The sequence below is a fragment of the Astatotilapia calliptera genome, chromosome 8 (assembly GCF_900246225.1).
Source record: "Astatotilapia calliptera chromosome 8, fAstCal1.2, whole genome shotgun sequence".
NCBI lineage: Eukaryota > Metazoa > Chordata > Actinopteri > Cichliformes > Cichlidae > Astatotilapia > Astatotilapia calliptera.
In genome coordinates, this window is record NC_039309.1 from 18,674,642 (window position 1) to 18,701,901 (window position 27,260).

The following is a 27,260-nucleotide window of genomic DNA, read 5'->3' on the forward strand; positions in this document are numbered from 1 at the left end:
TCGTGCGTCGTGTAGTATACATGGGGTAACGAGAAGTGATTAACACCTCACGACCAGCTCCCGATCATCAATCGCTCGTGAGGGTCTCACCACAGCTGCTCACACTGCTCACGCGCAAACACGTAAACGTCGGTGAAAAAGATGGACCAGCACGGCTGTGCAGACTGTGATCTGGACACAAGCGATGGAGGCACAACTTGTAGAACTTTGGAAAGCTCATCCGAGCCTTTTTGATGTGGCCTCACAAAATTATCACGACCACAACAACCGTGAAAATAGTTGGATTTACACTGCTGCTCAATCACAGCTGCCTGATCAATGTTTTTCATTAGCAATTTAGCAAAGTTGATGGTGGTGGTGTGTGTGTCTGTGTGAGTGAAAGACAGAGAGAGAGAGAGAGAGAGAGAGCGACAGAATTTCTGTTATAACCTTCATTTTTATGGACGCACAGTGTGAGCACTCAGGTCGCATCAGAGCATCGGGACGTATAGTGTGTGAGCTTTATGCTGGGCAGACACTGTGCGATTTTTTCAGTCGCGCGATTCAGCTCCTGCTCAAACTGCACAATTGACTCGCAGGGGTTAGAAGTTCATAGGTCACGATGCAGGTCTCACACTTCGGCATCGAGCCACCTGGGGGGCTCTTCAACTGGTGGGGAAGATTGTCACATCTTGCAGGAGCTTTCCTCTCCTCAGGGGCTCTCTCTGCAGGAGGGGGAGATACAGGAGAGGTGGAGGAAGATCTCAGCCTGGGTGTTTATTGTCTTATGTAGTCTGGAAGATGAGTGGATGGTGGGGTGGGTGCAGTTTTCTCTGTGGTGGGGTTGGGTGGACTGTCCCGGGCTCTGTGGGGCCGGGAGGCGCTGCTGCGCTAGGCCCCGGTCTGGATGGGCCTGGGCCCCCTTTCCCTGGCGGGTCGCGGAGTATGGGGGTGCCTACTGGGGTCAGCGGGGGAGCTGGCCCCAGGGAGGGGTCACTTGCCCCTCCCTTCCTTCCCTCCCCATCTCTAGCTGCCTCCCTCTTCCCACTCCACCACAACCACCCACACATGCAGGGCCTTGGAGTAGGGGTATGTCACCAGGGTGCAGAGGAGGCTACCCCCCCCCGTCCTCTTCTGGCTGCCTCTGCCTCAATTTTATCCCACAACTTAGACATTCACATTACTCACACTCTCATTACACATACATATAGGATCTTGGGGGTGGGCACGATACACGGAATCCAAAGTACCATCAGGGTGTACACCCCACCCCTGGCGTCGTTGCCCACCTCTCAATGTTAAATACACGTAGACATTGAGGGCTAGCAGGAGGGACCATGCGCTTACCTGCTGCTCTCTGGCAGGTAGCTCCATGCCCTCCTGGGTTTTAAATGCACCTTAGAACACACATGCATCAACACTACAATGAGCGGGTTGAGGGAGGTTTGGAGTCTTCTCTCACCCCCGTTCTCTGCGACCTGCTGGAGCGGGGGGGCTAGGAGGAGGAGTTGGCCGTCCGACTGCGGTCTGGAGTGTGGGGCCTCCCTGCTGCTGCGGAGTCGGGGTGGTCTGCCTCCCCCCACCGCAGGGAAAAGGGTAACACCACCTGGGTCTGGGTGCAGTTCCCCCCTCCAGGGGCAAGGGTACCTAGACCCGGGTTTGTAGAGTACGCTTGGGGAGTGTGATCGTGTGTACAGCGTCTCTTTATGTCTGTCTCCTCATTGGTTGAGTGTGGAGTAAGTGCATATGAGAGCATGAGGGTGGGAATGGATGTTTGTATATGTGTGTGCCTGTATTTCTGTGTCTATATGTCAGGTTGGGTGTCAGGCGCCACCTCTCTGGGGACATCTTAGGCCCTCCAAGGTTTGGAGGCCTATCTCCCCCTACCACCACTTCCCCTGCCAGTGGCGGACTCCCTCAGACATCGGTGCGTTGGTGGTTCTTTGTGTCCGGGGATGGGCGTCCAGGTACACACCGGCTCACTCCTTGGCGGCCGCTTATCGGGGCCTGGCTGCTGAGTGAGCCCTCATCTGGGACTCTCCTCAGCTCTTTCCGGGACAGAGGCGCGGCTGCCCCTCTGTTGGTCTTCCTTGGTCTCTTCTGTTCTGGGGGCCTCTGGATGTCTGGAGTTTTGATCTCCTCCATACCTGCTTCATACCCTGGAGGACGGGGCTGTGGCCCCCCCACACCCTCTAGCAGATCATTACATGAAGGAACCTTTTAAAAAAAAAAAAAACAAGCGCGTCCATGCTCACAGGTGTACACACGGGTGATCACACCCACAAACTACACCCTTTTTGGCTCCTACCTCAAAGCACACTGTGTTCTGTTGATCTTATGTGCTGCACAATAATGTTTAATATTTAGTATTTACTGTCATATTCCCATATATCATTGTGATGTTGTTTATTCTATTACTCTTGTTCTCTTCTGCTTGTTTTCTTTTTTCTTTCTCAGCAGGTGATCCAGGTGATTGATATATGCATTTTTTTCCCCGCTCATTCTGTTGGTTTTTGTCTTTTGCCCTTCTCCCCCGTCCCTCTTCTCAGCTGTTTCTCTTTCCCTCTTTCTTTCTCCCCTTCTTTCCCCCAGTCAAGTCTGTCCCGTATTCAGTAAGTGAAAATAAAATAAACAATAAAAGGTGAATCAAATGGACCATTACGGCAAGGCTGGGATGGTCAATTTGGTAAAGTAAATCCGCTGGGCATCTTTCTTTGCCTTTAGACAACAATTCTGATGGCAAAAGAGCCAAACGGGACAGGCGAAAAAAAAAAAAAGGTTTACTGTCGTCCGAGACTTGCACCGCAGTGTCGGCGTTTGTTCCCCTGTTGGCCATGCTTCTTGTTGTGGTCATCTGTTGTCTTCCAGTATTTTCTCCGTAAGCGACCTTTCCTTGACCAATGAGATGAGCGGTAATCTGAATTGTCATACTCGAATTGTCATAAGTGTGCTGTCAGCTCATTGGTCACAAAGCAGGAGAGGGGCTGGGAATTATGTTTTCAAACAAAGCGTTAATTCCATTAAAAGTTATAGACTACTTTTGATTCTCACTGTATTACGGGACAAAGTGCGTCCCTTATTAGCTCAATACGGGACGTGTACTTTTGTTTCTAAATACGGGACGATTCCGTATTTTAAGGGACGGTTGGCAACCCTAGTTAAAACTGAGTGCAATGCTTTTTAATACAAAGCTATTAGCATTGAAAGTCAGGGTCAAGTTTCCATGCATGTTTCATCCTGTTTCTAGACTAAGTTGGATATTTTGGAGTCAAAAAATATAGTTTATTTAGCTATGAAGTCACACCCAATATGTAACACCATTTAGGTGATGTTAGATGTTAGTCATTCCTAGTTTTTGTGCTTCCTCTCTGTGAAGATGTTAGCTTCTATTAATGTAGTTTTTTTGTTGTTGTTTTTTCACATTAACAGCTGCCTTTTTAGTGAGTGCCAGCATAACATGGTAGCAGCTAAGTTTACCAACTAGCTGGTGAAAATGGTGGAAACATTAATATATTATTTGCTTAAACTGGTGGAGACTTTTTCATTTATGCTAATGCACGGTATGCTAATGCAATGCAACTGCAAGTACAAAGAGTTTACTAATAAACAAGGCAAAGCCAAAATGTGTAAATTGTACCTTGTGCAACGATGGTAGACATAAATGACAAAAACATATATTAAAGTGATGAATCCATAGATAGATTATAGCTTGGCATAAAGCGCAGGAGAAACTGCTACTGGAACAGCGACCTTCCAAAAACGTCAATGCTAAAAGAAGTATCTTTCATTTCAATATTAATCATAGTGAAGCTACTGATCTATAACATTTGGTGCTTTAGAATAAAACTGGAATAAACTGAATATTTTTCTTCAGAAAATAATGCATTTGAATCTCATTCATTAACACATTAGCATTCAGCTAATAGTTATTGGCAGTTTTGGTGCAAACTGGTGCTTTGACTTTCTACACCACACTGTGTGAACTACACTCACCTTGTTTCCAGGAATAGACTACACTTTCCTGTCATAGTCTGTCATGCCATTTCTTTATATATATTATGAAACAACCGTCATCTGTTGCTTCCTCTGATACTCCTTTAGTCACATATTGTTTGCTTTCTATTCGCCTTCACATCAGTGACAGGCAAGCTGTCACCCTAGATGTCCCACAGCAAATGGATTATGACTGATGGATCGCTCTGAGTGTGTGCTTGTGTGAAAAGGCAACATTTGCATTTCAGGCCACTGCATTCATAACAGTGGGTTATGATTCCGATATTGTCATCTAATAGATGGCAACCTGTCGAGGGTTGCCCACCTCTAACCAGATAAACAGTTAAGAAAATGTATAGCCGTATGGAGTATGATGTTAATGTAAGAGCATGTGGTATCATCAGAAAGAAGTGCAGAGAGGATGACCTGCAGAGAGGAACCACTCTGTAGACAGATGGAGTGTTTTCATGCTGAATCAGACTGAAAACCTTTCATCGATAACACTTTCTTCCATCAACCCACTCTCCTGCTATCTAACCCAAATGTTAACCAACTTACACTTTACAGTCATGGCTGATGACTGAATATCCCCATTTCTCAGATACTGAGGGAAATCTCCTTTTCTTTTTCCCCTCAAGGTTAGGAGATCTTAGTGAGAGAACTGCTTCAGGATAGGTATTAAATATGTTGGTATGTCTAAATTGGAAGTCTAACTTTTAGACTTTCTGCTAATGGAAATGGGATAGGGCTCACTTTAAAAAGGTAGCATGAATGAATAAATATATTACAAAAAAACAGTGCTGTGTTTTTACTGTCGCTCTCTCCAAAAACTGTTTTTATTGTTATATTTTTAATTGAAACTGTGCTCACAAACTGTGACAACAACGCCATCTCGCCTGCATGTAAAACAGCCCAGTTCCGACCTGCTGTTTCCCGATTAAACAAAATCAAAGTGAACAGAGCAATTTTCTTAAGAATTAGTTAATGCCTGAATGCCCTGCCGGAGATTTTTGTCATTATCAAAAAATTACAAGAGTGCTTTTTGTTTTTTTGATCACTGCAGAGCGTCATATCCCGCTGACACCCTCGCCACTTACAGTCCATCATGACCTTTTTATTTAAACTTAGTGAAAATGAAAATGTCACCTGAATGAAGAATCAGGGTTATTCTATGAAACAACATTTGGCTAAACTTTATGAATTCAGTTAATCATGTTGAAAACAGGAGTTGTTTTTATGCACATTTTCAAGTGATTAAACTAAATGGATAAATGAACATAATTTTAAATGTAGGATTTTTCATCAGTGAAAATACAGTGACTGAAGTAAAGTAAAAAAGTAAAGTAAAATTTTATTTATAGCACCTTTCAAGATAAAAATCACAAAGTGCTTCACAGAAGCTAAAACCTAAAAATAAAAATCAACCAAAAGCACGTTTAAAAAGATGAGTTTTTAGCTGTTTTTTAAAACGGACCACGGAGTCCACAGATCTCAGGCTAGAGTCTAGAACCCATGAAAGTCAACAAATGTTGTTTTCTCTCTCTGCATTCATTTATATAAAGTAAAAACTGGAGGATTTGAGCCACTAAGAAAAAGAAACAGTGGTGTGTCAGAATTCTGAGATCAATTCCAGACTTCCGTCTTTTTTCTCAGAATTATTGGGGGAAAAAATCGAAAAGATTCCCCCATTTTCCAACACGTTCTCACTCCCAAAACATAACATTTTGCACTTGGTGACAAATCATCCGTATATTAGGTTTCCGGGCACCTAACACGTCACTATATTACGAGATTGGAAAAATGAGGAAACATGAGAACCGTTTGGAATGAATCTACACATGCACATTTATTTTACTTAAATCACTTTGGAAAACACTACCTAACGTTATTAAAGTGGTGGTTAGGGTTAGGGATAAGGTTAAGGTTAGGGCTGGAATACATGGCTGGAACGTCTATTACCGCGGGACTGTCGTTCGACTGGATTTCATCCACAACCCAGCGCGTAGCATAGAAATATGGAAGGTCACCTTTTGCCTTCCCATGGAACACCTCGGGACGTGACAAATCGTCGGTATATTACGAATCCTCGGGAGTGGGGATGGGCTGTTTTTTCCCAGTGGCCCTAATCCTTCCACAGGACTTAGCCATGGAAGAATACTAAAGTGTTCCTAACTTGGTTAAGTGTTGTGAGGCTTTTTTTCCCCTGATCTATGGAAATAATTCTGTCATCATGCACTTCAGTTGCTTTCTGTTGTCTGAGATCTTAGTGAGAGAACTGCTGCAGGACAGGTATTAAATATGTTGCTCCTGGACGCTCCAGAGTTGGTATGTCTAAATTAAAAGTTTAACTTTTAGACTTTCTGCTAATGGAAATGGGATAGGGCTCACTTTAAAAAGGTAGCATAAATGAATAAATTTATTACAAAAAAGAGTGCTGTGTTTTTACTGTCGCTCTCTCCAAAAACTGTTTTTTATTGTTATATTTTTAATTGTTGTTTTTCGTGCCTTTCAGTTGCTGAGCTGGCGAGTACTTTCAGTCTTTTTAAGATTATCAGATTGTTGATTTGGCCCCTCAAACACACACACATACTCTGCACAAATGCATAATGCACAAATTCAGCTCTGCAAATCAACTCCAGCTTTTTTGTCATGAAATAAAAAAGGAACCTGACCTGACCGTGAAACTGGTTGTCAGACAATTGCTCATTTACTTTAGAGCCTCTAAATATTGTGAAAAGTCTTTGTATTAAAGCTGAAAATCTGCATTTCATGTATTCATTTGCTTGATCTAAATTTTAGATCAAGCAAGATTCTAAAATCTACTGTGGTGATGCACAAAGGGAAAACTGCAGAAATTATGCATAAAAGCATCTTGTTATCATAATAATGTGTCTGTCCAAGATTTCTATCAATTAAAACCTATAATTGCAGCACATCCTTTGGTAGACACTATCTTATTAACTTTTTCTTTCTAAAAATGTCATTGGTCTGTTTTTTAAGTTACAGGCACACAAATCCTGCATGTTGATGTCAGCAAATTCTACAGTTTACAATCTAGTTTTTCACAGCACAAAAGAAAAGTGACGAGCTGCAGCTGTAAACTCTTTCAGTTTGAGTACCGTGAAGTCGTGGTGACAAAATCTAAAGAAAATGTTGTTTATGAGTGTTTACCGAGATGAATGTTTTTGTCTTCAAGCAACATATTTGCCCATTCTGACGAAAATAACCAGAATAATTTTTATAACCACAGTAATTATAATCTTTAATACCTCATGGAGCAACTCTCAACAATGCAATGGCACATCTGGTTTCTAATGTTTATTTTAAGCCTGGACTCACTGCACAGACTTAACACACATAAATGATTGCGCTGCTCTTTATATGACACTTTACACTCTGCCTCACTCAAACATGAAGCAATGATTCTGAATAAAACCTGACATACAAACAAATCAAAGGTTTATTTATTCTAATAATTCATCATTAAAGAACATATGATTGATATAGACTAACTGTATAACAGTCAAGTGAATTTCATTTGAGCAGATTTCATTAAAGTTAACGTTTTGCATTTGATTTATGTAACAAAATTACATGGTAAAGTTACATGTAATCAAATTACTTAAGGGTTGGATTTTAGAGATAAATATTTTATGCCATCTCAAACATGCACTATGCTCTATTTTATTTATAACCTTTAGCACATTTAAACAACAGAGCTTGACCCAAAGTGCTCTGGAGGATTTTAAAATAAGCTGTATTTTGTTGTGTTAAACGATTATTGTGCAAAATAAAGATCACACTGATTTAGTGGTCATTAAAATGTGTTCAGAATTTGATGATCAATGGTGATTTATCTCATTAATCATGACACATAAGCTGTCTTTATAAAAGTATAGATGTGGGTATTACTGGCCCTGTATTTACTGTGTTGTACTGATGCAGCATCGCACATCAATACAACACACACACCTATGTGCAATTCTAAGCATATTTCATCTTATATATTCAGTTTAACCTTAAACTTACAGTGGGGCAAAAAAGTATTTAGTCAGCCACCGATTGTGCAAGTTCCCCCACTTAAAATGATGACAGAGGTCAGTAATTTGCACCAGAGGTACACTTCAACTGTGAGAGACAGAATGTGAAAAAAAAAATCCATGAATTCACATGGTAGGATTTGTAAAGAATTTATTCGTAAATTAGGGTGGAAAATAAGTATTTGGTCACCTCAAACAAGGAAAATCTCTGGCTCTCACAGTTGAAGTGTACCTCTGGTGCAAATTACTGACCTCTGTCATCATTTTAAGTGGGGGAACTTGCACAATCGGTGGCTGACTAAATACTTTTTTGCCCCACTGTAAATACAAATTTAGCTTCTAGTTTGTTTGTGGATTAAAGAATTACTGGTGCAACCACATCCATGTAGAGAAAACTGAATCACCAGTGCCTCAGAAAATAACAGAACAAGCATATTCATTCATTTATTAAAACCAGTGTCATTTCATGATAATCACCCTTCTTGGCCGCCAAAGCACAACATCATACTGTAAAACATTCAGCGAGTTCACGGTCAGATTGCTCAAGGCTGTTTAGGAAACTGTTTGGTTTTTTTACTCCTCTCTAAGAGCATTTACCTTCTGTGCACAGAGAGGATTTCCCACAAATGACTAATGAAAGCGGATTTAATTTAGGAACATGAGGTGAAACAACAGAGGCCACAGGATCCTCCTCTCCATTAACACAATGTTACTTTGGCTGATAATACGGGGACAGTCTTGCGACCGGATTTATCCCTACAGTACGAAGCAATAAAACAACTCAACCTTTTTCATCTAGTTCTCTTATCTCCATCCCTCCAGCATCCCTCCCCTTACTCCCATTCTCCCTCTTCTCCCTCCCTCTGACTGATAATCTATGGCCGATCTGCTGACCCACATGTAGTGGGAAAATAATCTAGCTAATGGAGGAGAACCCAGGTGGATAAGGACAGTCAGGACAGGAAAATACAGCAGTCTAGTCCTGATGCTGTTAAGCACAAGCTCATAGAAAGATGGAGGAGGGAGAGTCCGGGAGACCTGCTGCTGGACAGCGAACAGTTTGTTTAATGGCCACTATTGTTCATGGATGCCCTTTCTGTGTCTGCTTTTGCTCTCGAACTGTTATATTACACGAAGAGTGCAACATTCAAATGTGCCTTCTGTGCTATACTGTATAGAAAGTGCTATAATGTAACACAAGTTAAATAAGTTTTATGTGCATCTGGAGGTACAGCTGGTGTTGCTCGACTCGACTTAATCAGTCTTGTGTCTCTGGGTTCATTTAAGCTATAAACGAACATAAATCTGTAGATTATGATTTGTAATTTTAGCTGGATTAGGGAGGTGTGCTGGACTTGTGTTTACCAGAAGTGATGGTTAAATAGATCGTTTGGTTTAAGCGCTGTACATGTAACCTTGCTGTGACTGTAGATGTGCCTTGTCCCCACTACAACTAGCCGGATATGCATATCAATCCACAAAATATGTTACAGGAGTAACACCATAAGTGTACGAGTACCACAAGTACAGCATTTTATACGTTTTACTGTGTCTTGTTTCTAGCAATAGACGCATTAGTTTGAAATATGCACACTGGAATTATCTTCTGACATTTTTCCAGCTGTCCTGTGCTGCTGTGGGCAACATCTTCAGCTCTGAACCTCAGCTGCTCCTCTCTGCTGCTGCCGCTGCTCCATCTGCAGGCGCCGCTGCCGTCAAATAACTCCTCTGTACACAGTGGCTCCTAATCAACCTTATTTGACAATTTCTCAACTTCTTCTGAACTGCAGAAGATTCATGAATTTTACATACTCCAAGTCCCAGCATACCATGAAATTCACACCTGATAATGGCAAAAACGTTCTAATCGAGCCGGCCCTCTGAAAGCTGAAGCATTCAAGCTATTTGGCAAAGATTCTCTGAGACGTCTTCATTTATTAGATCACAGCGTGCACTGCATTCGAGGCTAAGTGATGCTTAAGCTGAAATGTGAGGCGGAGAGCTGCTGTTCTTTCCAGTCGAGCTTTCCACTTTAAAGTGTGTGTGTGACGCATTCTGTTCATATTCCATGTAAGAAAAGAATTAAAGGCCTGATTTGTGTAACATTACTGAGGCCTCCATCTCTTTTTCTTCTTCCCCTCTCCACCCTTTGATGCAGGTCCAAACGGTAAAGGTTAGCAGCGTATCTGGCTACAGTAGGTTTTAAGAAGTCTGAATAAAAATAATCGCAGGAAACATGGCAAAAAGCTTTAAAGGGGTATGTTAGACACAGAAAGATTTCATTTCTGGCAATGCTGTGAAGTACTGTGAGCTTCACTTAATGGTATCATGGTTTTTATATTCTTTAAAGTGAGATAAAATTAGCTTAAAATAGCTAGCTTGGAGCATCATATACATGCTTCCTAGCTTATGATTCCTATAAACCCATATGGTCAGCAAACAAACTGGTTCTGTAAGTGGGAATGTGTGTTGGGTTAACTGGTGGTTCTAAGTTGCCTGTCGGTACGAATGTGATTATTTAATAACTGTGAGTGTTAGCCCTCTGATAGCATGAATGCTATCCAGTACGTTTCCTGCCTTTCACCCTGTGACAGCTAGCATAAGTTCCCATACAGTCATGAACTAAAAGAAAAAAGATAAGAAAGATAAATTTGATTTGAATGATAAAATTCTGGTTTGCTGGAAGCTCTAAATAATAATAATCACTAAAGTATTTAACTTGAACAGAACATCATTCAGAATATGAGCTTAAGAAAAGAAGACGCCTTCAAGGCACCAAATAACTGGCAGCAGCACAGCTCCATGAAAGGCTTATTAACTGAAAATTTAAGCATGGGAAATTATTTCACATAAAGGTAGAAATGCCTGTATTCCTCACAGATAGGGATGCTTATTAGTATTTAGGCCAGTGGCTCGCCTACGCTCAGCGGGTCCAGTCGCCCTAACCGTACACACTAAATTTATTGAAATCAAAGCAACGAGGAACGCTTCATTTGTCTGTGCTGAACCCAAAGGTCTGAAGCTGATATCGATTTTCTCAAAAGCAAATGAGCATATTTAAAATTGTAACAAAAAAACTTTATTAAGGTTTAAAAAATGCATCCAGCTTCTTCACCAACTCGCTCACTAATGCTTGTCTTCCTGTTTCACCTTGAGTGTTTTTTATTTTTACTTTTTTGACCTCTTCCAACATCTGTCCCTCCATCGGCCTTTCTCACTTTGTCTCCCTCCAGACATCTTCAGCCACCTCTCTCTGTGCCTCACATCGCCTTCTCTCCTCCATCCTCACGCTCTTTTTTTCGTCAGCTGGATCGGATCCAAAGTGTCATCAATAAATCATAACGAGAAGAAAGCAGTCGATGCTCAGGGAAAAAATGGTTCTCTCTCTTCTCTTCTTTTTAGTGTGAAGTCTGAAATCCAAGAGGATGCTTTAAAGTATTTAAAGCCAGTTAAAGGTGCTCAGCTTGCATTTTAAAGCATCAGCACAGTGATACCTCCATATAATTACCTTTATGGATTGATTGTGGTCAAGATAATGGCTAGTAGACTGCACAATGTTTTCTGAAGTCTACTATTTGAATAAATTTGACTCCTCTGACTTTCATCGGGAGGACAGCGTCTTTTAATTGACTGTAAATGTGGGCTTCTTTTATACTACTCTGCTTAAATGGAACTATTACGCTTTTCCTTATTGTCTCTTAAAACACTGAGGTTACACTATGTGTGAGTGCTTTCAGACTTTATAGTGATTTGAAAGCTCAAATCCTTAATGTGGTCAACTCAGCCACACAGCCACTATTCAGATGTTTTGTTTGTGAGGGGCAGCCTATCAGAGGAGCTTGTGTCAGACAGTGGGATAACATAAATGCTGCCCTGAGGCCATAGATACGATGAATAGGGATTTTCTTAATGATCTGCCAAAGCTCCTCTAGTAGAGTCCATAACCTTGAAATGAACATCTCTTTAAGCCTTGCATATCTAGTCAGAACCAAAGGGGGAGAAAATGTCCAGTCAATCTAAAACTAGCTCAAAAAATACCAGTACAGCTTCTGTCTTTCAACATCTCTGAAGTCGCTCATGACTAATTCTCCACTCTGTTCTGTAGCAGGTAGATGCCGTCACTCCCGTTTGGGCTCAGCTTGCACATACATGAACCCCACAGTGTCATGGTCCGCGGCCCGGCGTCCGGGGTGCTGATGGGATGCCCACGCCCACGGGCGTGGCTGCTAACCCCACACCTGCATCCCATCCCAGGCGATCACCAGGTCGTCTCTCAGCGGTAACGTACATCTGCGGGAAAGCCCTTATGAAAAATCATCCATCTGAACTAACACTGTTTTGCCCTGTGTACTCAGATCACAACTCGGCGTTTTTTTGTGAGCCACCTGCCTGTCCACCTGCCCGCCTGAGATTTGGATCACGATCAGCCCCGCCGCCTCGACCCCTTTTGGAGCCCCCCCCCCCCTCTGGTTCACTCTGCCCGGCTATCACCGTAAGACGCATACTCCCCCTTCCCTCGTATGCTGCCATTTTTCCGCACCCCAGTAATCTGTTTCTCCTTTTTTTTTGCAGCCTCCCACAGCCCTGCTCTCGGCGTTCCCTGCGCGACTCACCTCCCCGGTCCTTCGGTGTTTTCTGGTTCCACACGTTGTTTTTTCCGGCTACCCTCACGGGACACCTTTAGTTATAATAAAATTTGGTTTCTTTATTCTCTCCTACCCTGGTGTGTGAGTTCTGCTTCTGGGTCCAGCTTGCGCACGGAACTTTGGTTCATGGCACACAGATTTTATAAAAGCCTTTTTATTAAAATAAATACATAAATTCCACATCCTGCTCTAAATTATATATTGTATGTAACATTACATGTATATATTTATATAACACTCTGCCACCCAAGTTTGCCAGTGATTGTTTTTGCAAGCCTACTCTCATAGATGATGTTAAAGCCTGCCCATACTTTGGGGTTTTCTGAAAGCTTTACTTCTGGTCTCACTGACACAACACATGAAATCCTTCTGATGTTCTGTCAATTTCACCTTGGTTGCACATTATGTAAAGCACAAAAAGTGGCACGATCTGGCCATCTCGCTACAGTCGGACTGGGGACGGTGGTTGGAGATCCCAGCACAACCCAAATTACTGCCATCTCTGTGAGACAGAGTGCTTCTGCTGTCGGTCTGTGACTGAGTGGAGTCAAGTTGGCAACTACATGAAATCTGTCTGTGATTGCTGACAACTGCAAATCCATTGCTGTCTGTTGGAAAGCTATTTGTTTCTGCATACAAAAAAATTCATATTAAGTAGATTTTCACATAAAGCGCTTACATTCAGAGTCCAGGCAGAATGTAGTGACAAATAGTGACATAGTTGCTGCAAGTTAGTAATTATCCTATAAAATCACACAGGAGCTCAGCAATCTCACATTTATAAAAGAAACTAACCAAAATACAACCAGTTTGCAATCGTTTGTGCTCAGGCACAGGCACATTGAGACTGATTGCAGATGCCATGTATTCCAGCCCTAATCCATCCATGCATATATCATTTTTTGGTATTAAATGTATCTATAAATGTATATAATTAAATTTGTACATATAAATTCAGTTGTTTGAAAATCTTTGCCAAACTACCTAAGAGCGATTGCTGCCAGTGTAAGTTGGACCACGATTCTTGCGTTTGACCAGCTCTTTGCCCCGAGGTTGAGCGTGGAACACCGTTAACTATCTGGACAAGTTGGTTTCTGCAGCTACATCCATCTCCAAAAGCTAAACAAAAACATTTAAGTTTTTATTTTGCAGGCAACCATTGAGTTTTCCTAGCCACAAGGAGATTGCCATCCTATTTTTACTCTAGTGTGGCTGAGCCAATAAAGAGTCTCAAAATTAAATAGTATTTATTTCGTGCTTTTAAAATACTTCCTTCAACTGTGCCAATAGATAGAAATGAAATGACAAATCAACAGGTGTAAATGGTTGTAGTCTCCAGGGGCCAAATTTATTTCACAGCTCTTACTTCAACTTCCACCAGCAGTGTTGTCATGTATTTCGGAATATAACAATGACAGTGGCTTAAAATGTTCTGCTGTGGACGCAGATCTGTCATTTAAAGTCGGTATTAGAATCTCCTCCGGACTGTCATCAAAAGTAGACAGGACAGCCATTATTCATGGAATACCAGAAAGGGTTTAGATTACAGTAACTGACAAGAAAATAGTATATTTGCAGCTGTAACACAATGGTGGAGGTCAGAAATGATGGAGCACTAGCGGTGGATGAAGGCAGTGATTGCATACATTGCCAGCATGTTGATTTTGAATCCAATGTAATGACTTCAATTGTGGCAGTGTACAATAGTGCATGATTAAAGGCGAGATATTACATGTTTTATTTCATTTAACTGCCACTTTATGGGTAATTTCAGAAAAATTGCATATTTAAAAAGTCTTTTTTTCAGCAGAAGTTATAAGTTACACTGAAAAGTTATCCATGGTGAACTGTACAAGTAGTATCAGTATTTTCATCCAAAGACTCTTCAAGCATCAAACCAGATTAAATATTAAGGGCGTCCAACGAAGGCATCGACCTGACTGCCTCTGCCTCGCTTCCCTTCGTCTTCTCTGTCTGCCCTTCCTCCTGTCCCCTCCTTCCTCCCCTCATTACCCCCTTTCTGTCTCTCTGGGTGGAATCACCACCGCAGTGAGAGTGTAAAGACAGGGTGATGTACTGATAGGATAGCCTGTCTGCTACAGTAAGTGCCACGGCACTCCCTTAGCTATCGATTGGGCCTCTACTGCAGCAATCAATAAATAAATTCATAAATAAATGAAAACACCCCCCTTATCGGGTAATTTACTCCACAGCTGGCTCTCAAACTATAGTGCAGAGCTTTGCTTGTTTACTATCAGTTCTCTCAGGGCTAAAAGTACAGTTGCCATACATATGATGATGAGTTTAGGTTTGATAGGTTAAAGGTGCATGGATATTAGTGAAACATGGACTTATACACCTATGTAGTTACCTTTCTCACTCACTATGTGTTAATAGACCTCTCTGCACTGAATTATTTTTGTTATTAATCTCTGGTTCATCTTTTGCTCTGTCTTCCTTCTCTCACACTGGTCGTGGCAGATATCCCCTGCATCTGCTGGAGGTCTCTTCCTGTTAAAAGGGAGTTTTTCCTCCCCACTGTCGCCAAAGTGCTTGCTAATAGAGGATCATATGATTGTTGGGTTTTTCTCTGTATGTAGTATTGTAGGGTCTACCTTACAATATAAAGCGCCTTGAGGCGACTGTTGTGATTTGGCACCATTGAAATAAAATGGAATTCAATTCAATATACAAACCTATATATAGTAAAAGATGGACTTAGCATCCTTGCATAGGATAGAAAATGAGCATATGTTCCAGGTCTGAAAAGTGAAGCCAACACCAAAGTATCTTACTCCATTATTTTTAATGACTAACAGGTGCCAACCTTGGAAGCTGCAAAAGATTCTGAGTTGTATAGAACTCATCCATCTATTTTCTACCACTTATTCAGGGTTGGGTGGAGAGACAAGCTGTCTGAGCAGATCTCAGTTCAAAAAGCCTATGGGAAAATAGTGCTTGGGTTCCTTTCCTCACTGACCTCAGTAAACTCTGCCTTATGAGTGTATGGGCTTAGTTGCTAACATTAGGTCATTCATCAACTTCATCTGCTTCTTCAATTCAGCATTAGAGTACTATCCCAACTACAGGTTGCCAATCAATTACAAGGAACAGGCAATCATTCACACTGAGTGCCAACTTTGAATCATCAACTGACATACCTGTGCATGTGTTTGGACCCAGAGAGAACCCACACAGACACAAACAGAACAGCCCCTGAGAGGCAACAGTGCTAGCCACCACACAGCCATGCTACCCAGCTCTGGGTGATATTAAACTGAATATTAAATTCATTTTGAAGTTGATTACCCATGACTTCGGCTACTTGAAAATCACAAGCCGTTAATCAAAGACTGTGCGGTATAGCAACCAGGGCCACCCCATGCTCCATGTACAAGTATTTAAACCAGCATTAATGTCAGTGTCCAGTAGGAGACGACTCTTCTAGTTACAAAAAGAAGTCTTGTTGTATAGAAGTCTGTGGGGAAACGACCCTCAGATTGTGTCATCCGTAACCTCAGTAAATGCTGATGACCAGTTTAGAAACTCAACTCAAACTACGACTACACTCAAAACCACATGAACGTGCTGTTTCCCCTCAATTTCAAAACATCAAGAGGATGACAGTGAAAATGTCCAGGGTTAACTAACCAGTGGGTAATGTCAGGGTATCTACTTCCAATCTTTTATATACGGTCTGTGGTTAGGTCAGGTCTGGCACATTCAATGTGACTACACTGACTTTTCTTCATGCTCTGAAACAGAAAGAAATAAAACAACACCCATCTACCGTTCACATTTTGTACAAATGCTGTTGTGTTCAAGTCCCATGCAAATGATTCTGAACGTATTAAGACAGAAAGCTCCAATCTACTAGTCTCCCTCTTTATCATGCAAATGCGGTACGGTATCTATTTAACACTCTGCTTTCACAAATCAGAAACTCTTCCCCTGCACATCTATCTGCCTTTCTACACCTTCCACCTGCTCCGTGGAGCCATCCCTCCATCATTCCCTCCTGACAGGGAGGTGATTAGCAGAAGACAGTCCAGACCTGCTGAAAAAGCAGCTTAGCTGTAATTATCGTCTAGGAAAGAAACAAACAGTTCATCAGAGCCTTCCTCCGCAGACTTAACAACTGTTGCCAGGATATATCAAATGCTCGACAACCAGCCGTTACCTTGGTTACCATTGTCTCTGCAAGTCTGGGGGCTCTCCATACAGATGAGTTTTTTTTTATTTGTTCAGAAATACTAGAACCCATGAAAACAGCTAAACATATTAACATACACTCAACGCCCACACTCTGTGATGTAAGCCAACATACGTGCAGACACCATCAGCTACAGACATGCAAATAAGACTGGTTTTCTGCCACTTTCCATATTGTGCATGCTCTGATAAAAACACACACTCTTCTGATGCCAAACGTTTCCATCAATTATTCTTCCGGAAACCAAGATCCTTAACACTTGCGAGGGCAGGCTGCAAGACCAAACCACCTTAATCACAGTCTGTCCATGATTGTGATATGTGCACATATATCCTAGGATATATCCTAGCACGATTTTTGAACATTTCCCTTTTTATACTCTAGTTCAGCAGCAATGGAGGACAAAAACACAATGCATACAAGATCTGTGACAGTGCATACTTAAGTCCAAAAGTTAAAGTTTCAAGTTACTTGTACTGGTTTCACATAACAATATGTATTCCAATTCAGAGGTTATGCTTTTTGAATTTTATCATCCCACTAAATATAGATATTACTTCAGATAGGGTATTACATATCTGCAAGCTGCTTTGCAACCTGCATTTTACACAATCTAAATTTCATGTTGCATTTGATAAAATGTTGCTCTTTCATATGTATGTATATATATATATATATATATATGTGTGTATATATATATATATGTATATATACACACACCGCAAATTTAAAAAAGCATTTTTGGAATGTAGAGGTCTTGACTGAACCCTTGATCGGGATGAGGGAACAGAAATGAAGTTTGTCTCCAACAGAGGTTCGCGGGTGTTTTCAGCTGATAGTGGATTTTCAATCAACTGATTGCATGCAAAGCAGGACCTGATTTTCATTCCACTACTTTTATTACACACAGCTAAAATCAACCAGTTAAAATTAAAATTGTGCATTTAATATGGGCCATAAATTTTACAACTGATTAATTAAATGAATTGTTTCCGGTATGTAGATGTCTCTCTCTGTTTCAGGTTTCAGGTTTTTGTGGGATGTCTGCTGTTCCATGTATGCTTGGAAAAATAATAAAAGATTATACAAGCAATAAAAATAAACTGGGTTATCTATTACAAAAGTCGTATACAAAAATTCACACTGGAATACTTCAGCAGATGCGTAATCCTATGCGATATCCTAGGATACAGGATACAGCCTTCCCTGCAACGATGCAATGTCACCCCCGCAGATGTTTCAGTCGCTGCTATAGCCTGAGCTGCTTTTAACGACCTCCCCATCACTCAGGAGATAAATGCCTCCGTATCAAACGCTGAGGTGTTTCCCATCAAGTTCCTTCTGTTGCGTTGGCACTGAGTCAGATTCTCCCTGAGTCATGATGACCGAGAAGGACGCAGCTCTTACCATAATCATATAAAGGCTTCCACTCACGTATATGATTCAGGTAGAGAGAAGAGGAGTGAAAGGAAACCACGGGAATTAACTGAATGTGAGCTGAGAGCAGACATAACCCAAGGCATCACTTCAGTTGTGGAACAGTAGCTCAGTGTAAAATAAAGGGAATGATCTCGCTCTCTCTATATCTCTGTATACAGTATGCACACACACACACACACACACACACATATATATATATATATATGTGTATATGCTTAAGGACAATGTGCACTCGCGCGCACACACACACACACAAAAGGAAATGTGTCCCGTTTCCACTGATGGACAACAGAAGCTGTGGCAGAAGGATGGCATTATAAACCAGCGGGGGATGTAGTATGATGAAAATGTCAGACTGAAAGCAGCAGGCTATGTTCTGTAACATGTTTAATCAAATTACAGTGTGTGTGCATTGGTGTGTGGGCATGTGTCGCTTGATTTTATGAGCGCGGTATAGTAATTAAAATGTATATAAATGTGCTATAGAGCAAGGGCAGATTTGTAAGTGCTGTAAAAGTTGAAATAATAATAATTAGAAAAGAAATCGACATGCATTCATCAGCTTCTACACAATCTGAACACTAAAGAATTTAAGAGGGTTCGTGGTATTGATTTCAAGTTAAAAGCCTCTAACGGAATACTTAAAGTAAATTTATTTAAGGGCAAATCCAGCAAAACTCGTGCGAGTTAGAAGGCTTGCTCTACCAGGTTCATGCTTCAGATCTAATACTGTTTGATCCTCTGCCTGCAGCGTCTTGGCTTCCTGTGACAATTACATCTAGAAGCTCAAAACATCTTTTTGTGCTCCCCAGATTCTATCCTTGTTCTTGAATCTGTCACCGCTTTCCCAGATTCCGCCTTGCACATTGATTATTGTCCAAATTTGTTGCATGTGTGCGTGCTGCTCCTTGCGCGAGCCTCCGGTGTTTATGCACGGTTATGCTTGGCCACCTGTGTGTTTGTGTTTGCGAGTGTAATTGTGTAACTCACCCAGCCAACACTATGAAGAAATCCAAACGGTTCCACGTGTCTCCAAGGTAACACTTCTTGCCAAAAATCCCTAGAGCCACCATCTTGATCACCATCTCGATGGCAAAGAATGCAAAGATGAAGTCATCAAAATCCTGCATAGACAGAAAGAGACAAAAATACAAGGCGTATGATGTAAGTGAGTTATGAGAACTGCAAAGCTGTGGTTGATTAAGAGGCAATCATGTCTGACAGTAGTTTTCTTTGAAAATATACCTTAAATGTAATGATCCAAATACTGGACCAAGATCCGATATGTATTGATGGTCATTGTTTTTCAAATAAACATCATTCAAAGTCTTCAATTTTGCAGAGAGTAATATTAATGTGATGCTAACATGCCATTTTATTTTGATTTGCATTTGTAATTTGATTTTGTGACTTGATCTACGTTGACTTTTGACCTTCTGTTGAGGATCACCAAATCTCTTAATGTATGGTTCATCCTTTGGGGAGCAGATTAAATTTCAGATTTAGGCTACTAGGTTTGGTTTAGGAAAGACTGTAGTTTAGGCTTACATGCATCCATATTACAACAGTTACCATTATATATTATACAATGGTATTTAAGCACACCCAGTAAGGTTAACTATGTAATTGTGTCAAATCATGATGTGACATCTCACCTTCACCTCTAAACATCCTAATCAGGTGTGTTTTGCCCACAACAAGTGTGTTAGAAATGTAATGACAGTGACATTTACCAAATAGGAGTATTTTACAAGCAAGACTTAAGTAGGGGCTGGATATTTTACTCAAATATGGCTGATAACCATATGGAGGTGCTAGAGAAGTGGTTCTCTGCGACAGGATTGTCAAAAATAACAGAAGCCTGTTATAGATCTGGTATTTTATTGTAATTCTCTTATTTATTTATTTTTGCTTAATGGCTCCGTTAGACTAGGTTCAAAATAGGATAGCAACATCCTTGTGACTGAGAAAAAGTGGAACAGTCTGAGACTGATTGCAAGGAGATGAGGCGATCTACCTCATCGCCTGGTGGCAAGCAAAACGATCAGCTTTGCAAATGTTTGTACATAACTGCACCATTTGCCAACTTGACCCCAATAAGTGGCAAAATGTCAGCAGACTGACTGCATCTTAATATCGTTTTATAGCGTTCTTGGTGTGCCAAAGATGATTTAAAGACAGGAACTGGTTGCAGACCTGGTATCCATTTTCAAAGCCAATGAGATCCCAAGCACTAATGTGGTTGAAATAATTTTGGTCTCAAACCACTGTTTTCCCCTAACATCGACTGGCCTCTGTCTTGTTGATTGTTGGTTTTTATTTTCCCTTTTATTATTTTTTAAGTCTCAGTCAGTGCTCAATTCTTTCCCATTTAATTTTGTTTTAAGGTTTCCTGCTTTTGTTTCCCTCCTGTGTGATTGACTACTTTCAGCTGTTCTTGACTGCTTTCCCCTGTGTCTGGTTCCTCTCTTGTGTCACTAATCAATCTCTTTTGTATATAACATCTTTTCTTTTCGTCTTTTGTCAGATCATCCATTTAACTCCCTGTAGTGCTTTTTCCTTTTTTCACTTTCACTCCTCATGTTCTCTTGGATCTCTGTTCTTGTTTTGGATTTGGTGAATTCAGAGGAAAATAATCCAATAAAGGCTCGCTTTATTAGGCTCTACACCACACCATGGCAAAACAAAACACCAGGGAACAAAGAAAATATACTTACAACTACAAGTAAGTGTCAGCAGGCTTCAACCTGAATGTCTGTAGACAATTTTAATATGTCTATAATACACTTCTATATACGCACCTTCATGACAGTTCTCCTGATGGAGAGTACCTGCATTCCCATACAGCACTTTCTTGCTACTTTAGTGGCCGACATTCACGCCAGACTCTGGCTCTACTATTAGTCATACAATATGTTTGATGTTTAAAAATATCCCACTGAGAACCTTTGACAGGAGCGTGATATTTTATTAATTCCTGCAGAGGGATCCTCTTTTCTCTTTAGCCTGTCTCTAGAAGGTCAGGCTCCCCATGGCTCAAGAAAGAGATAACAACCTCCTTGGAGCTGCCAAGGATTTAATGTTTTGCTTAAGGGCACTTCAGCAACTCAGATGCTCAACATCCAAAATGGACCCTGGGACTAATGATGTCTGTCCCGTTTGGCTCCTTTACCATCAGAATTATTGTCTAAAGGTGAAGAAAGATGCACCTTTTCGTCCTTAACTGACACTCGAGCTAGAAACGTCATTCAGTCAAAACAAACCGCTGATTGCATTAATCAGTATTCCTGCCCTCATTACCGTCTGTCTGGCTCTCTGACTGAGCCTCGGTACTCCAAATCATTATCAAACTGGACTCCAGACAAAAACAAGCGGAGGAATGAGGACAGGAAAGTACAAGAAGAGAACTTTGACTCTCAAAATATGAAAATCAATAAATAAATGAACAGGAGGGAGGAAGAGTCGGAAATGAAAAGGGAAAAGGATACAGCTCAAAGTAAAATAAAAAAAATAAAGAGGAAATCAAGAAAATTTCTGGAAGGAGATCAAGGTTCAGGACACCCACTGATACATGAGTCATTGCAAGATGAAGAGAGAAATGTATAAATATATCAAATCCTGTTAGCTTAAAGAGAAGCTAGCGCCAAAGTTCACTGCAAGTAAAACATGGAGATTCACGTGGGAATCGATGCATGCGAGTCTGTTTACAATTTCAAATCTTATTCAGTTCTATTTTTGGAAATCATTCATGTCGTCTGCATAAAAAAAACCCTAAAACCTCGCCCCATGCTCAACACACAAGGGTCACACTGCTATTTCCAGGGTTACAACCTATCAGACGGCTGTGGAACAAATAACTGCCCCGGGTTCACTCCCTAATGCTGACCATACATCACTCCAGATGTTTTACGCACCACTCATTGACTCCAAAGAGGCAGACGAGCCTCAGAGCAGATTGCTTAGTGATGCATAATCTCCCAAAAGAAAAGACAGAAGAAAAAAAACCCAAAACATTGTGTTCAGTGTTTGATCTAAATTTAATCTGAACTGTCTGGATGCTGGAACTCTTCTATGAAAGGGACCACACTGGCCATAAACTGACATGTGATAGTATGATGTGGATTATATAGATATATTGTCATGGAGTATTTGTTTACGGCCTGAAACCTGAGGCCTTGTTTTGAGCAGTAGCATCAACTAGGAATTATAGGGCCAATCATAGACCGTATATAAAAGATAGACAGTACTTGTTGAATTCTCACTGTGATGAGGAGTGGCGGATCTGACTGAGAATAACACACTTATATGTTAGCAACCTGTCATACCGCGGCACATATAGTCCTTTATAGTGCTTCTAGATTCTAATCAGGACTAGAATTAACAAGACGGCCGCCGTGCTTTAGTCGAAAAGCTTTGATACCAGTCAGCAGGAAACTGTTTTAGAGTTATTCCATTTCTTTATCACACAGACAAACCTAGATGTATTGTTGAAATTGCACTTCATCCTCCTTTATTAAAATATCTCAGATATATCTAATTCAACTTCTCTACACTGACATGAGGAGGAGTTTCACTCAGTTCAACCTCAAGCCCCAAATGACACCATCATGTAGCTCAAGAGAACTCTCGTCATAATTCAGTGTTTGAAATTTCCTGCAGGTTGCCCAGAAACGATTCACACTGCAAAAAACTACAATGTATATTAGAGAAACATAAACAAGGATTTATTTCTTTGACAACCCTTCAAGTTCAGCCTTCTATTGTTGACTTGACCTGAGATTTTGATTTCAGCAAAATTACATCGTACTGTATGCTGAATCACACAACTCCAGTGAAACTTAAAATAACTATGCGTTTACTCTGATTTCGTCATGCATAACTAGCTGTGAAGGGTTTACGTACGCCTACATAAAGGCTACATACGAAAGCTCCATTGAGCCCTTTTAGTCGTCTTTCAGCCCCAAAATGCTTTGCATATAGAGCCGTTAGATAACAGGGAGCAACAGCCTGTCGGAAGAAACAACATGACGGTCCAGCTATTGACAGATGTTACAACCCGAGATGCATGACCAAAAGAAAATAAGCGTTGTGTGAAATGAGGAAGAGCAGAGACATTTACCGCCACGCTGAGCCTCAAACGACTGAATTGCTTTCTCCTCTAACACCCCATCTTTCCATCTCCGTTCTGTTTTATTTTGCTGAAAGGACCCATTTCTCCTGTCTCCACCGGGGAGTAATAACTCATCTATTTTACGTTAGACAGTCAATGCATGCCTGCAGAGTCTGTAACATAAGAAACCCCTGTTATGACTCTGTTAAGTCTCCCAATCTCTCTCACAAACACACACAGGTTTTAACACATCCAACTAAAGACGCACAGCACACAGTCATGATAATGTACAGTGTTCATTCATACTGGAACAAATACAACATGAGACCAAGCCTTTGGGGACTCTTTAAAGTGACACTGAGCGGATGTCAGCCAGCTCAATCTTCTCTAGTGTTTGATCCAACCAGGCCTACACACACACACACACACACACACACACACCTCATTCATATTCATCAAAGTCAACAGGACACGCTGGCGTGAGGCGTTCCCACTGGAGCGTACAGTTCTGGTGGTGCAGTACACGATTACAGGCTCTGCAATCTGGATATTGATTTACCAAAACTTGTATTACACATCAGTGGAGCGTGGTCTCGATGAACACGATGAGATGCGATGTCCAAACATGCAGCCAAAGCCGTGCAGGTACTACATCAATCGCAGGCATCGAAGCAAGTCTCTGAGGTTTCCTCTAAAGCTGCGTGTTTACTAGAAAGAAAATGTGTCGCTCTGTGCGCGGTGTGCCACTGTGGTTCACTGGCTGTACGTCCATGCGGAGACCAGAGAAGCCTAACACACACACGAACACACACACGAACACACAAACGCGTCTGCCTCTGAGGGAATAGACACCAGTGACCTGTGGTGAACGGCTCACTGCTCACACACTCCCTAATTTTTACCCTCCACTGCATCCTCTCCCCGGGAAAAGACTTAAAGAGACAGACAGAATACTTTAACCCCACTTTAAATTCTCTGCAAACTTTTTGGCACGCGTCCAAAGAATAATGGGACTTTTACATTAGGGGAAAACAAAGCAAAAAAGTTAATTATGTCATATCATCCGGCCTAATTCCAGTTCAGACGGGCGTCACGAAATTGGCTTTCATTTGGCGTGACAGCCACAAAAGTGTGAAATGGACCAACGAATGGCAGCGGGAGAACTTGCGGCGGCTGGGAGTGGTGGGGTATGTGAGAAAATCAAATCAAAATATGGCTGAAATAAAAGTAGCGACCCGAGTCATACAGTATCCTTTGGCAAATTGAAACCAACTAATGGGCGTATCACAGCTTAAAAAACAGTCCTAACAGGGCCAACATTTCATTCATGTTTTGCATGCACTGCTGTTGCTCATTCTGTTCATTGCTACGCTGCTTTTGCCCTTCATTTTCCAGAGATCATTTGCCAATAGAAAGAGTGCTGGCTGTACTGTAAAGTCTTTGTCTTTTGATATTGCGTAGGTGGCAGGTAACGCTCTTCATCCTTCTATATTTATTCCAAACAAAGCACTGTGGCTGCTGCCAGATATGGAAAAGCCTTCACTTCCTGGGCACCAGACAGACCCTGTAAAGACTAACCAGACACAGACTGTTTATAACAGCTATTGTAAAAGCTTTGTACTTTAAACTCTCTCTATGGGATTGTTTATGATTAAGTAGCAATTAATTAGTCAAATGTAAACCTATTACACATATTCAAATGTACAGAATGTTGACCCTGCATGCACGTGTTCATGATAATACAGACGCCGTGCATGCATTAGCACAGCATTTTCATATGAATCCAAGCAGCGTCCTCCCGGGCTGAGGAATGACGGCAGTGGGGATGAACCTCTGATGGTTCCAATCCCTATAGACTCTGTTTGTGAAAAACTTTCCAACTTTAGAGCAGATGCAATGCTTAAAGACTGCCATACAAAGCAGTTTTCACCTTTCTGACTAATATGTAGGTGATTGATTTTCATAGCTATTGAAGATTAAAGATTATTTATTAAAGATTATTGAGGCTTAAAATTAATTGCATGGTGACCATGTCGTTAAAATACTCTGGGAATACCATGAATAAGAGGTCTCAATCACTAACTCACAAACTTACATTAAATCCCTTAAACCAAAAAAAACAAAACTGGACATACTTAGCTTGACGCAGCTACCTCTAAGCTAATGGCTCAGTCAAATGAAAAAAAAAATAGGACAGATAACTCTGTGCATCTACAAAATAAAAATTGCTGCCTGCCTGTAAATTGTATTCCAGTGGAATAACATTTAGAGCTTAAGGAAATTGCACACTCACAACCACTTTGAATGCAAGAAGAAGGATAACAGGTTGCCTGATAGGAGGCAACCTTTCTGCAAACAGTTGCAGACTGACTGCGATCTCTCTGGTTGTCAAAAGTTTGTAAATAAATGCTGCCTAACTAATAAATACAGACACATTCCCAACACGTATGAATGAGTCTTTGTAAATGAGCACAAGTCGAGGGCACTCAACTCAACTCAACTCAGCAGGCCATTTGTAAATATGTGTACAAAGGGTTGGTTTTTTGTACTGTTTTTATCAATAAATCTCAGCAACAAAGGACATACACCCATGTGTGTTGATTTCTCCCTAAGATGGCAAACTGAAACACTCCAAGTTGGTGACTTTTGGAGATTTATTTCCCTGGATGAGAATGCATCAAGATGAAACACAAAAGGAAGTTCACAGCTTTTCCCATCAAAGACTCGGTGCTGTTTCCTGCAGAATATTGCAAGTAAACCTGACAAGTTTGGGATCAAGTTTTGGGTGGCTTGCGACCTAAAATCCAAGTACATTTGCAATGTCTTCCCATATCTTGGCAAGGACCCCAATCGTCCCACTGGGGAGAGACTTTCTGAAAATGTAGTAATGAGGCTGATGGAACCATTCCTAGACAAGGGCAGAAATGTTACCACGGACAATTTTTTCACATCGCTTTCACTTGCGCAAAAACTTCTTAGATGGAAAACCACCATCCTCGGCACAGTCAACAAGATTCGCAGGGAAATTCCTCAATCCACTCAAACCCCCACTCCCCTCCCTCCAGAATTCCCAGGTAACAACCTAATATACATATGAATGACTAGCCAATTTAGCTTCCACTTGGCTGAAGCTAAAGCTTAGCTAAAAGCCTACCAGCCATTTGGCTCCTCTCCGGGTTTTAAAGGTAGAAAGGTAGAAGCCTGGCTTTGCAGGTGTTAACTGGCTGTATTCTGCTTATATTTCTATAGAACAGGAAATCTGCTGAGCACAAATGCAACAGTTGAATGTGAATTTCTCTTAAATGTGGATGTTTGTGACTATAAACAGCAACAAATATGTGATTTTTGACTAGATAACACAGTTAATTGCTGTATTATCAGAAACAGATTGCATGCAACTGTCAACTTGACCCCATTCAACGCTGACTGGTATCAGACTGACTTTGTCTTATGGCAACATTGATGGCAGGATATCATTTGCAGTTGAAAAAAAGTAATAAATTGCATATTTGTTAGTACAGTATTCCAAGTACTGCAACATGTTAGAAATCACAAGAATATTGCATTATTACTGAAGCATTGTGAAGCTTGTTGGGACTCTGGTGAGTTCCATCTCTAGTGGCTACGTCCATCTTTTACATACAGTCTTTGCACAAATACTGCAAACATACTTTTCTTCACCGTAACAACAATTCAATGTTGTTACAGGAATAACAACATTAACAATAATAAAAATAAAACAGAGAAACCCCTCACAATCATATGACCCCATATGAGCAAGAAACCTCCAGCTGAACCAGGCTCAGGAAACAGAAGAAAGCAGTCCGACATATTTGTTT

The 27,260-nt window shown here is 41.1% G+C and overlaps 1 protein-coding gene across 12 annotated transcripts in view; it reads right to left on the minus strand.

Moving 5' to 3' along the window:
* cacna1g (calcium channel, voltage-dependent, T type, alpha 1G subunit) overlaps positions 1 to 27,260 on the minus strand; it is a 335,496-nt gene that overhangs the window by 165,366 nt on the left and 142,870 nt on the right. For all 12 annotated transcript variants that reach the window (XM_026177284.1, XM_026177281.1, XM_026177275.1 and 9 more), the window contains exon 4: positions 19,302 to 19,435. In XM_026177284.1, the coding sequence (XP_026033069.1) occupies positions 19,302 to 19,435 (134 nt within the window). The remainder of the gene's footprint in view (positions 1 to 19,301; positions 19,436 to 27,260) is intronic.